The 15,530-nt window shown below is 46.2% G+C and overlaps 1 protein-coding gene across 3 annotated transcripts in view; it reads left to right on the top strand.

Annotated features, from left to right (window-relative positions):
* LOC138194127 (glutamate receptor ionotropic, NMDA 2D) overlaps positions 1-13,712 on the top strand; it is a 52,303-nt gene extending 38,591 nt beyond the window's left edge. For all 3 annotated transcript variants that reach the window (XM_069142610.1, XM_069142608.1, XM_069142609.1), the window contains exons 15-16: positions 3,780-4,015; positions 4,842-13,712. In XM_069142610.1, the coding sequence (XP_068998711.1) occupies positions 3,780-4,015; positions 4,842-8,039 (3,434 nt within the window). In that variant the 3' untranslated portion in view covers positions 8,040-13,712. The remainder of the gene's footprint in view (positions 1-3,779; positions 4,016-4,841) is intronic.
* Positions 13,713-15,530: the final 1,818 nt, after the last annotated feature.

The raw sequence follows: 15,530 nt of genomic DNA, 5'->3' as shown, positions 1-15,530 counted from the left end.
GAGTGAGGAAAAACAATCACCAAACAGAAACACCGGAAAATACCCTGAACATGCGAAGGGGAGAGAGTGCACCGAAGCAAAATAAAGAGCAGATCGAATAATTAAATAATTGATAGCTATGAGAGCATTATTAGCGTGCGGTTTGTCTACTGCACACTCTTGTGTAGGATTAATCCATGAGACTACGGTTGCTTCTGTGATGGAGTGAATCTGTTTTTAGCAATAGTTGTCAGTACACTAATGCTTGATTGTCATTTTACACAGTCCGCCACACGCATTTATTGTCTCAATCGGATGCTGCTTGTTTGGCTTTTCCTCATGTTTTAAATCAGCTTTGCTTATGGCGTGGCGGACAAAGCCCTTTAGCTGTTTCTGGCACGCAGACACTTTAGCTGCTTACACACTGATAATGCCAATTTGGTGCCAAGATCTATTAAATAAGACTGGCGTCTGGAGCTGAATAGCTGGACCTGGAAAAGGATATGCGTGTTTGTGTGTTTGTGTGTGCGTGTGTGCGTGTGCGTATGCGTATGCGTGTGCGTGTGCGTGTGTGTGTGTGTGTGTGTGTGCAGGAATAACAGAGAGCCCAGACAGCCTTGACATGCTATGTTTGTTGTGTCTTTTAATTCTTGGTAGATGCCCTTGTCCTTGCTTTTGTTCGGTGTAGCAAAAAACCTTTAACGTCAGCTGCGCACGCTGGACGGATCTCGTACCAGGGTGGTGCTGAATGCTGAGGGTTCTAGTTGTAGGCAGGCATTATTGGAGTGGATTACTAAGGAAGAGGATTAGTTTGTTTGGATGTGGTGAGAAGTGCGGGGGGTTTCACATTCAGCGTGCCCTCAAAGGCTGCATCTCAACAATCGCCCTGCGGCTCAAGGACTCGGCATCACACCTTCAGCTGGGCTAAGTCATGTCATGGTGTTACATCATTATTGTAGCATGCCGTGTTGACTCCTATCATTTTACAATGGAATTAGAGGATAGCAGAGCACTAGAGCTGTTCACCGCTGCTCTCTTAACTCCATGAGCGTATTGTTCTCCTTGTTGCTGCCTCTGGTGATGCATACCACAGCTTTAAGAGATGCTCCATTGATCTCTCTACAACTTGTTTCCTGATAAAGGCAAAACTGCTGAGTAGCAAGATTTCCCTTCTCCCTCTTATCAGATTCACTTCTATTTTTTGCATAGTATCATGATTTTGATTTCAAGAATATATTATTCAGTAAGTAGATATTAAAAAATGTGAGAAGCTGGGTTTTCAGCTCTTGGCCGGCAGGATGTTTTTTTTGTTTTTTTTTCAGAGATCTTGCAGTGAATGCAGAGAGGTTTGTCATGTAGCGATAAAAGGGTGGGATTGTACGGGTCATGGTTTACTGCTTAACAACTGTGGAGCTCAGTGTCTCTGGACATGTCTGGCATCATGCCACATCTGGCACACTGCGAAATGCAAACGTGCACGCGGGCACATTTACGTATACATGCGGTGCCCCCCCGCCCACCAACACACACACACACACACACACACACACACACACACACACACACACACACACACACACACACACACACACACACACACACACACACACACACACACACACAAAAAGACACAGAAACGGTTTATTAAATGATGTCTTTGTGGTGCATGCCAGTTGGTGTTTGCAGCGTTGCCAGCTCTACCTGACCTGACCTGCCAGGAACGACATAGGTGGAGTGTGGATTTGACACACCTGTCAGATTTGGCAGGCCTGAGCTGGCTGTGACTGAGAGGCAGAGACAACTGCCATCACAAAGGTCTAAGGAGGGGGTGGGGAGGGGGGCATACAGGCACAGTGAGAAGAGAGTCAGATTTGAAAGAGGGAGACGAAGACGCACAAGATGAATCACTTGGGATCAAATTGCAGCAAAGCCAGGAGATGGGTCTTTGAGCTCTGAGAAAGAATTCGGCTGAGACTTGTGAAGTGGCGGACAGACATACCTTTTTATTTGTACCCTTCGCTAAGACACTTGCTGTTTTCAGATCAGGCTCCTGTTTGGGCACACAGTTTCCCCCTGAGGTCATCAACACAGATAAATCCTCTTCACTGGGTCTGGAGTTAAAAACAGACCTTTGTGTCTTGAAATGTATGTTTATGTGAGAAAGCCTGAAATAAGGAGTTGTTACCTGAGTCTGCCAGTGGGCTGCAGTAGCACCGTGTCCATCTGTTGCTGTAGCTGGAGGCCACGGCTGATTGGTTAATGATGTTCTACAGGAGACACATTAGCCTGATCACACAGATGAATGAATCGGCTTCATCTGAGCTACGCAAGCAGAGCTAATGATGGCACAAGTGAAAAGGCAAAAGCTTAAGTTTGTGCAGAGCAATGTAGTGTTGCAAGTAGATGTGTGACTTGTCAGCTTTTAAAACCTGCTCTGGCTTCTTGATTTGAAATAGTTCACAGACTGTAATGTGCTGTAAATGCAACCGTCAGACCTGGTTATTGCAGTGCTGCTCGTCCTGTTGCTTTTAGTGTAAAGGAAAGCTCTCATTATGAGTACTGTTGGAGAGTACGCCTCTTTAATTCCAACATGAATCATGCACTGCATCTTGAGGCTGTCCATCACTATGGTTACACCAGCAACCCCTGCAGACAATCATAGGTTTAGCAAGGAGGCTCAGATCCATGAGGCCAGTTAGATCATAAAGTAAAAGGCAGAGTTGAGGGTAAAGCAGTCCTGCCTGGTTCTTGGTAGGTTAATAGATGGGAATCTTGAATCCCCAAGAGCTTACCACCTTGATGGAGATTCTGACCATCCCTTCAGCACAATTAAATGATTATGATCTTTTCTCTCTCTCTGCCTATGTCTCTGTCCCTCCCTATCAGTTCTCTCTCTCTCTCTTGACAATTTTCCCCTCTTTTTCTCTCCTCTCATCCTCTTCAAGCTGAGGAGTGTTCTCCTGTTTGTCATAATGACACAATCTGAGCCTCTCGTCCTCCATCTCTGTTTCTCTTCCTCCAGCACCCTCTAACTGTCTCTGTCTGTCTCATTTCCCCTGACGCGTTCGTGGACAGAGAAAGAATGCCGCTCACTCTCTCTCTTTATTAGGCATTCTTCCCAACTCTCTCATTACCTCTCCCCCCTCTTTTCCATGGTTGCTCACCCTATCCAACCATCTCACTGTGGCTCCCAGTCTCTGTTTCTCCTCCTCTCCTTATTTACTCTAGGTTACAATGTTGAGATTAGGTTGTCGATGCCATTTTACTTCTCGGTGCTACTTCATTGTTTTGGACTCTCTCTTTCCCTCTCTGTCTCAGTCTCCTTTCTCTTTGTTACTTTGGACATAGTGCTTTGTATTATTGACCTCTGACCTTGAGGAGTCACCTTGGATAATGGGCAAACAACAAGCAAGACTGTAGACCTGTACTTCAGTGTTTATTATCAGCTGTATATTGTCTCCCTGTGTGTCCCTTGTCACTATGTATTATCTTTTGTCTTTATCTGTCTGTCCGTCTGTCCAAACAACCTTGAAATAACCTAATAATAACCTCCCCACCTTCATTCTTCTCCTACCCAACATGATCCCGCCTCTCATCATCTTTTTCTGTCTTACTTTACTTTTTTCATCATGCACATCAATCCTCTTCTATTTCTTTCCCGTATTCTCTCTTTTCCTTTATCTTTTTCTACTTTTACTCCTTTCGACCTCATCCATTTTCCCCTCTCACTTCTCTTTTTTTTCCCATCCTTCATCCTCATCATCCCCTCCCATCCACCCTTTACCCGTTCCCTTCCCCAGATGAGATTGAGATGCTGGAGCGCCTCTGGCTGTCAGGTATCTGCCATAATGACAAAATTGAGGTGATGAGCAGTAAACTGGACATTGACAACATGGCTGGGGTCTTCTACATGCTGCTGGTGGCTATGGGCCTCAGTCTGCTGGTGTTTGCCTGGGAACACTTAATCTACTGGAAACTGCGCCACTGCATGGCCACTAGTTCTGGCAAACTGGACTTCCTCTTGGCAATCAGCAGGGTAAGTGTTTATGTCTGTGTGTGTAGTGTTTTTCTAGCACACTAAATGCCTTACTGTTCTGCAGACATGTCCTCTGCTAATGTTTAACTCTAAAACCCCTCTTTGTTTGCCACACTAAACCCAGCAACATGTTTATGACTAGAATGTTGTGCATGTTGCCAAATGAACATACACGTGTTCCTGCCTGTGTCTGCCCTTATCTGTTACTGAGTGTGAGGAGTTAGAAAGTGTGAGGTCTGGGGTCAATTCAATTCCACTCAGTCAATTGGGGAGATTAATTGAAATTCAATTCCGCTCACATTCTGGATATCCTGTTCCTTTGACAGTGACCTTGACAGAAACAACCCACATCATATGCATGTGATTATTGTAGCTTCACCGACAATTTATCCCTTTTCTACAATGTGGTTGTAATTTATGCATTTATGTATGCAATTTTAGTAACCACACAGTGTACAACTGTACTATAAATAGTAACAGATGTTTATCTGAAAACAGCAATCTTGCATTTCTTTTGAAAACTGGAAGTTAGTTTGGATTGCTGTTTTATTATTTCCTGTCCACTCTGCTCTTTCTCCCTCCCTCTCTCTATCTCTCATGTATATACAGTACAATACTGTCTTTTCTACAAAAAAAGTAATACATCTGCAGTCAGATACGTAAACATGTATGTCCTTTCATGTGCTCTAGCATATTCTTGCACAACCTTTAAGGCAATATGAATTTCAGACAAGACTGTTTATTCTTAATCGTTTCATTTGTACACTCTGATTACATTTTTGCCATAAAGTGATTGTGTTTTGTGTTTGTTCCCTCTTTGTCTCAGGGCATGTATAGCTGCTGTAGCTTTGAGGATGAAACAGCACCAGGTGGACCTAAGTCTTTGCCCACTCACCACCACACTGCGATGGTGACAGTCCCGTCCCAGCCACATGTTGTCACGAGTATGACCAACCCAGCCATTGCCATGGCGCAACAGCAGCAACAACCACAACAGCAGCAACCGCAGCCCGTCTACAAAACACCTCTACCGGGCTCTCCTCCCACCATAGTGCATTCTGGGACAGCACTGGGTCCCTCCAACACCCCCATTGCTGGTGCGCCCCTCCCTTGTTCCACCTTCCTGCCCCGGCCAGACCGCAGACTGGCTGTGGTGGATCGCTGGAGGCTGCCCAAATCTGCTACAGCCACCAATCCAATGGCTGTAAGGGGGGCCATCACTGACATGGGACCCTTTGCACAGAAAGTCCCACCGAACTGGGCTTCAACTGCTGGAGGGGGTGGGGGACTAGATGGCTATAAGAGATACTATGGTCCCATTGACCCTGAGGGTCTGGGGCCCTGCATGGAGCAGCAAGCAGGGTCCCAGACCCCCAAGACTATGCCCAGGGGCCACCCCCAGCCACCTCCAGCCAGTGTGGCCTTCTACTCAGAGAAGGGCATGGACCATGGGGTGGGGAAGAGGGTGGTGGGAGGTGGCAGCGGAGGTCAGGGGAAAGGGGCTGTTAAACCTCTGGGCACTCCCAGACTGCCTCCTAAGAGTCAGGCCCCTCTGCCTCCTACACCCCCGCTGCCACACCCCTCTCCCCCTCTCCCCTCATCCTTCTGGAGGAAGCGCAGGCCCAAGAAGCCCAAAGAGCCTGGAGGGCCTCTTTATGAGAACATTCTGCCCCTGGGGCGGAGGGGAGGAGCACAAGATGGCGTGAGGGAGGGAGGAGGGAGGAGGGCACGCCCCCTCTCTCCACCACTCTCACTTCCTGTACCAGTGCCCCTCAGTCCCTCCTACACCCCTCCTTCTGCCTCTGCGTCCTTGCACTATACGTCCTCATCCTCTTCGTCGACCACCTCATCCACATCCACGTCCTCATCTGCTTCATCCTCTCGCTCCACCTCTCCCACCTACTCTTACAGCTCCTCCAGGAGCACACGAGACAGGACTGGCGGGATAGATGGAGAGGATGATGATGACGATGAGGAGCTGACAGAAGAGTCAAGCCTCCTCCTTGGTAGGGGAAGAGACAGAGATCGCTCCATCATCCGGCCTCGTTCCCTCAGCCACAGCCGCCTGCCACCCCCCATACCCCCCAGGAAACCACGCACATCCTGGGGTGACAGAGAAAGGGAACGAGAGAGGGAAAGAGGGGGGAGCCAACTGTCTCAGCTCCAAGAGTGGTGGGCAAGCTGGAGTGAGAGAGAGAGGAGTGGAGTGGGTGGAGATGCTGAGAGGCTAAAAAGGGAAAAGAAGAGGAGGAAAGAGAAGGAGAAAGAGAAGAAGAAAAAGAAAAAGAACAAAAAGAGGAAAAAGAGAGAAGAACGGGAAAGAGAGCGAGAGAGAGAAAGGAAGCGCAGAAAGGTGAAAAAGAAGAAGAAGAAGGCATTGAAGACAAAGAAAAGGAAGAAATCGACTGGGGGAAAACGTTCTGAGCCGGAAGAGGGAGATATTGAGCCAGAAAGGGAAGGAGAGGCAGACGGAGAGAGGGAAGGAGGAATCCAAGACTACTCTTCCTTTTCTACCCAGTATCGGAGTACATTTGGGGAGAAGGGGATAGATTCGTGGGAAGGAGAGAGGGAGAGAGGCAGAAGAGAAGGAGGAGAGGAGGGCAATGACAGGGAAGAGGAGGACAGCAGCAGAAGCAGGGAGAGGCGTCCCAAATCCTCACACTCTCATTCTAGACATCGCACCCCCAGTAAGCGCTACCCTAACCTGAACAAGCTGCCTGCATCAGTCAAATTTTGGGTGAATGGAAGAGGAGATGACTCTAATACTCCTCCGACATCCCTCCACCCACTCCTTCCATCCTCCAAGCGGCGAAGAAGCGGGGGGATGGATAGAGATGATAGTGGTAGACTTGGAGAGAGGCGTCCTTTATTAATGCATTATGAAAAAGAGAAAGCTGTGACAAGAGAAGGGCTGTCCTTCCATGAGTGGGACTCTGAAGATGACGATGATGATGAGGAGGAGGAAGAGGAAGAGAGGGATAGATTGAGGGAGCGGGTGGAGGAGAGGGGAAGGAGGGCAGGTAGGGGGGTAGTCTCTGAGTCAGAAAGGGACAGGGCCAGGGCAGAGGACAGTTACTCAGATGAGGGCTCATCAGGAGAGTTTGGCCGTTTTGAAAGATACTGGGAGGGTGGTGCAGGAGGGAGCACGACTGGAATAGGAGGCATAGGCGGAGGCGGTTGGTTCTTTGGTACCTACCCCTCCAGAGAGAAAGGGGGCAGTATCAACAGTCGAGACGATTCCTTATTAGGAACTCGGGCTGAGGGCTGGATCGGTGCTGACTTCTGGGGATCAGGGCCAGGTATCGGGTGGGGATCTGGAGGGGGGAGTGGAGGGTTAGGTTCGCAATGGCCTCCACCCCCAGCAGCCTTCCCTCCACCTAGACGATACTGGTCTATGGACAAGATTCCTGTGAAGGGAGAGAAAAAGTGGAAGAGCGGAGGAGGGAAGAGCAAGGGGCGAACAAGGGAAAGAGGGGAGGAAGCAGTACGGGCAACCATGTGTTCCTGTAGCCTTTATCCCCAACCCCATCCTTACCCGCATCCCCACAGCCGCTCACACACCTCCCACTCCAAGAGAGGAACCATGACGCTTTCCCATAGCCAGGAGGAGCTTCTCCCCCACTGCCACAGCTTCAGCGGGGGGTCTCGTCCCAAGCCGCTGCCCCCCAAACCAGATTCCAGTCAGGCCAAATCAGGCAGCCAGTCTAACCTCAGCCTCAGCACACAGCCCGCAGACCATCCACCTCAGCCCTCGCCGTCACCACCCCAGCAGCCGTCCATGTCTCCCACCTCCCTCCCGATGCCCATCCCACCACCGCCCTCCACCTCCTCCGTCTCACCACCAGCAGGGGTAGGGATGGCAGGCCAGGCTCAGGCTTCAGCCAGTGCCAAACTCCAGTACCAGAGACTGCGCTCTGTACCACAGCCACGGAGGTTCTACTCTCCCCACCTGCCACTCAAAGCCAAGAGCCTGTGCTCACGTCGAGGGTCGGCCCACTTCTCCAGCCTGGAGAGCGAGGTATGACAGGGGGAGAAGAGAGAGGGAGACATGGGAGCGAGCAACACTGCTATTGAGAACCGTGGTGCCGTGGCAGCCGGAGCCAGGGATGACACCACAGATATGGCTGCTTTGGTGACCATCGGTAATCAATTAGCAACCATCACCACGGGAACTGATATGGACAGCAGTTCTATTGCTAACACTACACTGTGTGAGAGCAACACTGCTGCCACCCGCTCCATCGTACGCGTTCTAGTGAGGGCGACAGTGAGACGCCACACCAGGGTGAGCTACCTCCGTTTGGATGGTTCCCACGACAACGAGAGTGAAGGTGAGGCTGCATCACAGGGGACAGCAGCCCCAGAACTTCTCCTCTGCTCAGAAATGAGCTTTGTGATGTCATCTTCGGTTCTCCTCCCCTCCCCAAGTCACAACTGTGGATAACAGTAGTCTCCAACCTGTGAGTAATGATGTCATTTTTGCACACACACACATGCATGCACACACAAACACACACACACACACACACACACACACACACACACACACACACACACACACACACACACACACACACACACACACACACACAGATGATATGCTCAAAACGTCTCCCTCCCTCTGGCTTTGAGAACAGACTTTGGTGGGATGAGGATTGACCCACCTGCTCCCAAAAGATGCCAGTGTTTGGTCTCTAGAGTCTGGCTCCCTATCCTCATTGGCTGTTGGCTTTTGAACTGGACCGGTGGACTGCTTCTTGGTGTCGGAGAGACTACTCCCTCTTCTTCCCTTTTGTAAATCAGTTGATATGAAAAGCAATGCAGTCACCTCTCTCATGCACTGTCTGCCCGATCACCTTTCACTGGGCAGTGACGACAGTGCTACCTATCTGCCCTTTGACCTCATGACATCATCAGACCCATCTAGCTCTACCCCAGGACCATCGACGTGATGTCATGTTTTACTAGAAACCCTTTTAACCAATCAGATTTAACAGGAACCACTTCTCCTCTGCCCTGCTGGAGCTTGTCATGTCACCTCTGGTCCAACCAGAACTTGAACACAGTTGAGTATCAAAGTATTTGAACAACAAACTGAACTTTAAAAAGAGAAATTACAATAAGAACAAAAAAGACATGTAGCAGATTTTCTTTTATGTCTGTCTTTTCTTTTCTTTTTTATTCAGACTTTTCTCCCCAACCCCTCTTTTTTATTCTATCAATATATTTCTCTGACTGTGTTAGTGTTTTAATAAAGAGGAGACTGGATGTGGCTAGTGTTGGAAGTGGGAATGATTCAACAGCAGTGCCAAATTTCCACTCAAGAGCTTTTAAGCAAGATTGGTTTTCAAATGATTTGTTTTCATAGATAAAATCCCATCTTTTATTTCCACATGTGAACTACGCATAATTCACCCTCATGTAAGTGGATCTCGGGGATGATTGGTGCAGTATCTGTAATTGGCACTAGATGGCTGCATAATATTCAAATAAGCTTTTGAAGTAGTTGTGCAAGAGGCTTCTGGTGAGTTTAATAATTGTCGCTCCATGATACAGATTAAAGGGTATGCAGCTATGAACTTTATTACTTTTATGAAAGTGGCCAGTCAGGATTTATTCAGAGGAACTGATGGGAATTGAACTCAACTATGGTGTATTGTAAAAGCCCTCTTAGTGTATGATTGTATTTCTCTACTATATTGTACCTTGGCAGAGTTTGTAGATGATGGATTATATGAAGCACAATTCCTCATTGTATTTTTCAGACATGCGTGCTGCACTTGCAAATGCACAATCTCCAGGTGAAATACTTTGCTGATATTACTATTCACTTAATGTTAACTCATGTTGCTATTATGGACTATAAAAATCACTGTAACCAAGGTTAAAGTAACAAAGTACTCACACAGGAAATTATCCACTTTGACTATTTCCTTTTGGCAAATAAGATGGAATGATATACTGTGAATGTTTTGAGGTGCACCTGCAGTGGCTGAGACTTCACCGAATGCAGTCAGTGATAACTACTGTTATCAAGATTATCAGATGACCGTTTGAGCAATATTCCCACCTTCAATGTGACAGGGATGCAATGGCACATCTTTTGCATCTCAGAGATTATAGTTGTTTTATCTCTTTAAAAAAAAAAAAACACGAGATACATTATTTCAATCAGACTCAGTTGCTGAATATATTCCGTTGTTAGATTTCATCTGGTTTGGTCAGATGTGATTGTAATGAATTAGTCCACAGCGCCTGGCTCTAGCTGACCAATCTGAAATGCTACATGTTCAAGGGAGGGTCGGGATTTGTAGCGTTGTATCGTCAGTGAGCTGTGCCAAAAGCCATCTACTGTGTAAACTGTGCCACTATTGCAGTGCATACACTTTTTATTTTTTATTTTCATAAAGTCAGCATATCCAGCTCATCTCTCACACTAAGACCAGCCACAGCCCAGCTCTTCTTCTATTGTAGTTGAATGTAGCTTTGACATGATGTAGCAAAAGAACACCTACTTTTAGACTTTGTAGCTTTTTGGATGCTGTTGATAATGGCTAGAAGGATGGGGGAGGGGTTGATCTGCTATGTGAGGGGCTGTGCGTTGTGTTTGTGCATGTCGTCACAGATCGAAGGGTTAGTCGACCTTCTCACGTCCCCTTTTTAACTCCTTTGCCTTTCAATGAGGCCAGACTGTACCTTTTATCTGCACATGGATTGCTTTTTTCTAAGACTGCGCGGGGCAATTTTTTAAAACAATCTGTCTTTGTTTTTAGAGAAATGCGTTTGCCATTTCCCATCTTTTGAAGAAGCCCCAGAATCATTGCATGTTCAGCTGAATGATATCTCAAAGAGTTGTGGTGGGAGGGTTGTGTAGTTCAATTGTAGCAAATGCTTAGGACCCAGGACAGCCAACTTTTCAGTGAGATAGTGAGCTCGCGCTACTCTGCACCCCAAACAGTAGAAACCACGGCAACGGTTCGACTGCTTCCTGTGTAGTAGAACACAGTTATTTCCAACCAATCAACAGGGCTTAAACCTGGTATGTCATTGAGCATCACTGATTTCTATTGAGGCGCTAATACTTAAGTCTGTGACTGCATGAACAGAAGTGACTCTTAAAAACCCTCTGGCTTATTTTGTTTTATCAATTTTATTTTATGCTGAGAAAAAATAATATATTAAAATATACTATGTTTTTGAGAATGTACCATGTTATACTGTGATTTAACTGAGATATTTTATTGTATTCAATTATCATTTGAATTTTATCATTTATCTATACAGAAATATATATGTACAAATAAATATATACATATATATACATACAGGTATATATATATATTAGTTAAGTTTGGTATATTTGGAGGAAGTGTTAGATGAAATAGTTTTAAATGTTTTAGCTTTGTAGCAATTCTAAACACTGAAATCATTTTTGAATTTTGATTCCTCCTATATGACTGTGAAGACATTAGTGCCTGTGACAAAAAAGACAAGTAAAAGTCTAAACTCTCTATTCATCTGTATCTACTATAGCTATCAGTCTGTCACTCCTCTGGTACTACCTAACATTACGTTTTTTGACATTCCCTGCGTTCACATATCAGTCTGTTTCTCTTCACACAGTCTGCTGTCTCTCCTGCTCTCTGCTGCTCTCCTCTGCAGTTATTTCTCCTGGTTTTCATTAACAAGCGCTGAACATTCTCCACATTTCCTCTTTTAAAAGTTGTATCACATGGTGATCACATCTCTTTGTTAATTAACTCATCCATTGACCTTTGCTTTTTTCCTTTGATCACCTTCTTTTTTAAATCGGCTCATTCCTGTCTGTCTCTCACTTAGCAAAAAACAGAGACCAGTAGATACTGTGTTCTTGCTCCTTTTGACTGATTGTTGATGATGATGATCAATTAATTGATTGATGAAATAATTATTGAACAATGTTACTATTACTGATGTGACTGAAGTGTGTATCTGACGACCACACCACTGTAGCAAGTCTGGGCTGTACCACACCACCAGCGAGCAAGTGGGGCCACAGTTGCTATGGTGTTGCCATGGCATTTTCATGGCGTTGCCATGGTGTCCTCTGCACCGCCACCACCTGGTGCCTGCTGGGTAATATATCATATTGTCCTTCACTTTCCCTAAAGTACTGGTCAGAGATCTGCTATGCTCCCCTCCGCTCAGTCCTGACCTTAATCAATGGGAGGTGACACATTTAAAAAGATCACTTTGGAAGTGTGCTGAGGGGCAGCATGGTGGTGACGTGTCTGCTGTCAATGCTGATCTAGGCTGGACTGGTTTGGCTTGAAAAGGCTATGAGTGTTGATATCAAGTTGATCACCTAATCTTAAAGTCATCGGTTTGTGGAGCCTCGCATGTTCTCCCCACAGCTTCACATCACTGATAGCCTGAAACCAGTCAGGACAGAAGTGTGTTTGTTTGTCTACACTTTCTAATATTGAAAGTGTGTGTTTCATGCAGAGGGAACATGACGTGTGTGTGTGTGTGTGTGTGTGTGTGTGTGTGTGTGTGTGTGTGTGTGTGTGTGTGTGTTGCATGTGCACATCAACAGCCCACTGTAGCATGATTTCTATGATGCTCTCCTTTGCTTGTTTTTCATTTCCTGCTATTTCTGAAAAATACATACACACTTTCTTGTGAATGTACATTTAACACACAATGCGAGCATTATTCAGGCAATGATCCTCATCTTCCTGTAGCCCTCACTAAGCTGCGATCTTAAGCATCGCCTCAAGTGGTCCGATCATCTCACATAGGCAGATGTCTGGCTTTGCAAACACTCACACACAATGCACGCCACACGTACACTGTAACTACTCTAATTTCTTGGAAGTGTCTTTTGTGTAAAATCTGGTGCAGGGATTTGGTTACCCGAGGAAGTTAAGTACATTTACAACGACTGTCGTGCTTGTTTTGAGCTGTCTCCCTTTGGTTTGCTGTATAGTCCTGCACTCTGCTTTGCGCTGTCCTGCCTTTTCTGATCCATCAATTCCTGTTTAGAGCAGTCGAGTTCAATTTGTTTTACTTTGCTGATTTGCTCCTCTTTTTGATTTACCGTATTGTCCCAATCTGCTTTGATTTATCAGATTTTCGGTTTGGTCAAAAGGTATGCATTGAACAGTCCAGTCCAGTCCAGTGTAGCACAGTGTGCTCCAGGCTAGGGCCTGAGTTTGTCAGAGATCCTGATGCAGCCTCAAGCTCCTGCCCTCTCTCTATTGGCCCGTGACCTGGGAACGAATACGTGTGGTGCTCCAGAATTCAAACAGGGTCCTCATTGGCTGAACTGGCCATGAATTATATCAAGGAAATACAGGAGTGTCACACGTTGTGCTCATCAGGTCTAGGGTCTGCATGTTGCACCATGAAAAAGCTCATCCTTCCACAGTGACAGGGCACATATTCTACCCACAGAAACCAGTGTGTGTGTGTTATCAGCATTGTACAAGGCCCAGTTCTGCTCTAGTAACCTTGCCAACACTACAGGCCTACTTATGGGTTGCTAAGGCGGGTTGCTAGTAGGGTGATGTTGCTCCTAGCCCAGACTGGTCTGGTCTATGCCCTAATTTAAATGTGTTAGTTAATTTGACATTGTTTGTCTGGGGTGGGGCTGGAGGGTCAGTGCTGCACTTACTTCCTGAGAATTGCTTCATAAAATATGATTCTCTTTAATTAATGCCAGTGTTACTGTGTTTCCTTCCAATTTTTTTTTTGTCACGACTGCGATTATAAATAAGGAGCTTTTAGATTGTGTTTTTGTGCAGTGTGGCATGTGTTTTTGTGCAGTGTGGCATGAGTGTTTATTTTATCTTGTGACAGTATTTTCCATACAAGCTATTACTCAGTCAGGACTCCTTCAAAGTACATTTATGGAGGGCTCAAAGAGTATTTTCTTTCTCTGACAGGCAGTCCAAAGTGTGTGTATTTGTATGCATGCACTCGTGTGTGTGTGTGTGTGTGTGCGCGCGCGCATGCGCGCAAGCTCAAGCTCATATTTCTCAAAGGTTTCTCGGTTCTTGTCAGACTTTTGCTTTGATCTGGCCGGAGCTGACCTAACATAATCCACTTATTTTGCCCTCAAAGAGAACAACACACCTAACACCCTACCTCAACTCTCGACTTCAGCCAGCCAGCAGCGGACGAGTTAGAGCCACCTGATCAGCTCTATTTCAGCTAAAACACACGGATGTGATTTTACTGATCAAAACTGAATTTTAAACAGACCTGACCCTGATGAAGCTTTGTGGGAAGTCATCCATAGAACTGTGTAGAATGATATTTGCACTGTTAGCCCTCGGTGTGCGTGTGTGTGTGTGTCGTATTGGGTTTTTTAAACGTCATGGACAGAGTTCATTACATCAGCAATAGCATAGAGTTTAATACAGTGGAAAACACAGGAAAATATTTTCATCCTTTGTTAATTATCTCTTATCTGGTTCTCAAAGTTAAAAATGTCCTCACAAATACATCTCAGTCGAGTGAAAAAACATCCAAACAGTACCTGACATGATATTGTGAAGGAGTGTTGAGGGGGTCTTAAATATGTTTTGTTCTGCTCCCCGTGTGCCTGCGATCTGCTAATTAGCCATGCTTTGTCAGTGTGATGGGCTAATGGCTAATTGCATTGTGAGGCCTCTGTGTGTACATGCAGTAATGACTTAACGCTCTAATAAGATTGAGTTACAGGCAGTTGTATCATGGTGTCCCCAAACACTGATCTGAGGTCAGTGTAATGCTTTTCTCTCTAATGACTGTGATCGGAGAGAGGAGGGGATAAACTGATCCTTGATCTCCCATGTGGGATTTCTATCATTCGCATTGTGATCCATCATTCATTTTGGCTGAGTACAGTTAGATGCCAGCAGTGATGTAGTTTGCTTTTGAGTGCTTTTATGGATATCAACTACGGGAATACCAGTTTCATTTGATTAAATATACATTCCATCGAGTGCATGCTGCCCAACTCTGCTTCTATCTTGAAGTTTTAAGACACATATGGTCTGGATTGGTCTGTTGATGAATATCTGAACCCAACGCAGCAATCTCTGTTGAACTCCTGCCTCCTTCCCACCTGCTTCTTTTTCCCTCCATCTCGCCTCTCCTCCTTGCTACTGCTCCTCCCAGACTTCAGTCACTTAAGTTCCAACTCCATGGTCACACACATGCAGGCATTCACACATATACAGAATAGTGACACACGCACACACACGCACACACGCACGCACGCACGCACGCACACACACACACACACACACACACACACACACACACACACACACACACACACACACACACACATACGCATGAGAGGTGTGTGGGAATGGGAGGCGTGTGCTGCGTCCCCGCTGAGGTGCAGCAGATTGATCCTGTACTGATCTGCCACCGGCTCCCTGGGGATTTGTAACGCATGTCTGCAGTGCCGGGCTTAACACTCTCTCACTCTCGTTCTGTCTTTTGTCTCTCCTTCTCATTCTGCCTCGACACTTTTTCGTTA

The sequence above is a fragment of the Embiotoca jacksoni genome, unplaced genomic scaffold (assembly GCF_022577435.1).
Source record: "Embiotoca jacksoni isolate LCO1_2020_lvr unplaced genomic scaffold, fEmbJac1.0.p SCAF_11, whole genome shotgun sequence".
Taxonomy (NCBI): Eukaryota; Metazoa; Chordata; class Actinopteri; family Embiotocidae; genus Embiotoca; species Embiotoca jacksoni.
This window is presented reverse-complemented; position numbering and strand designations above follow the sequence as displayed.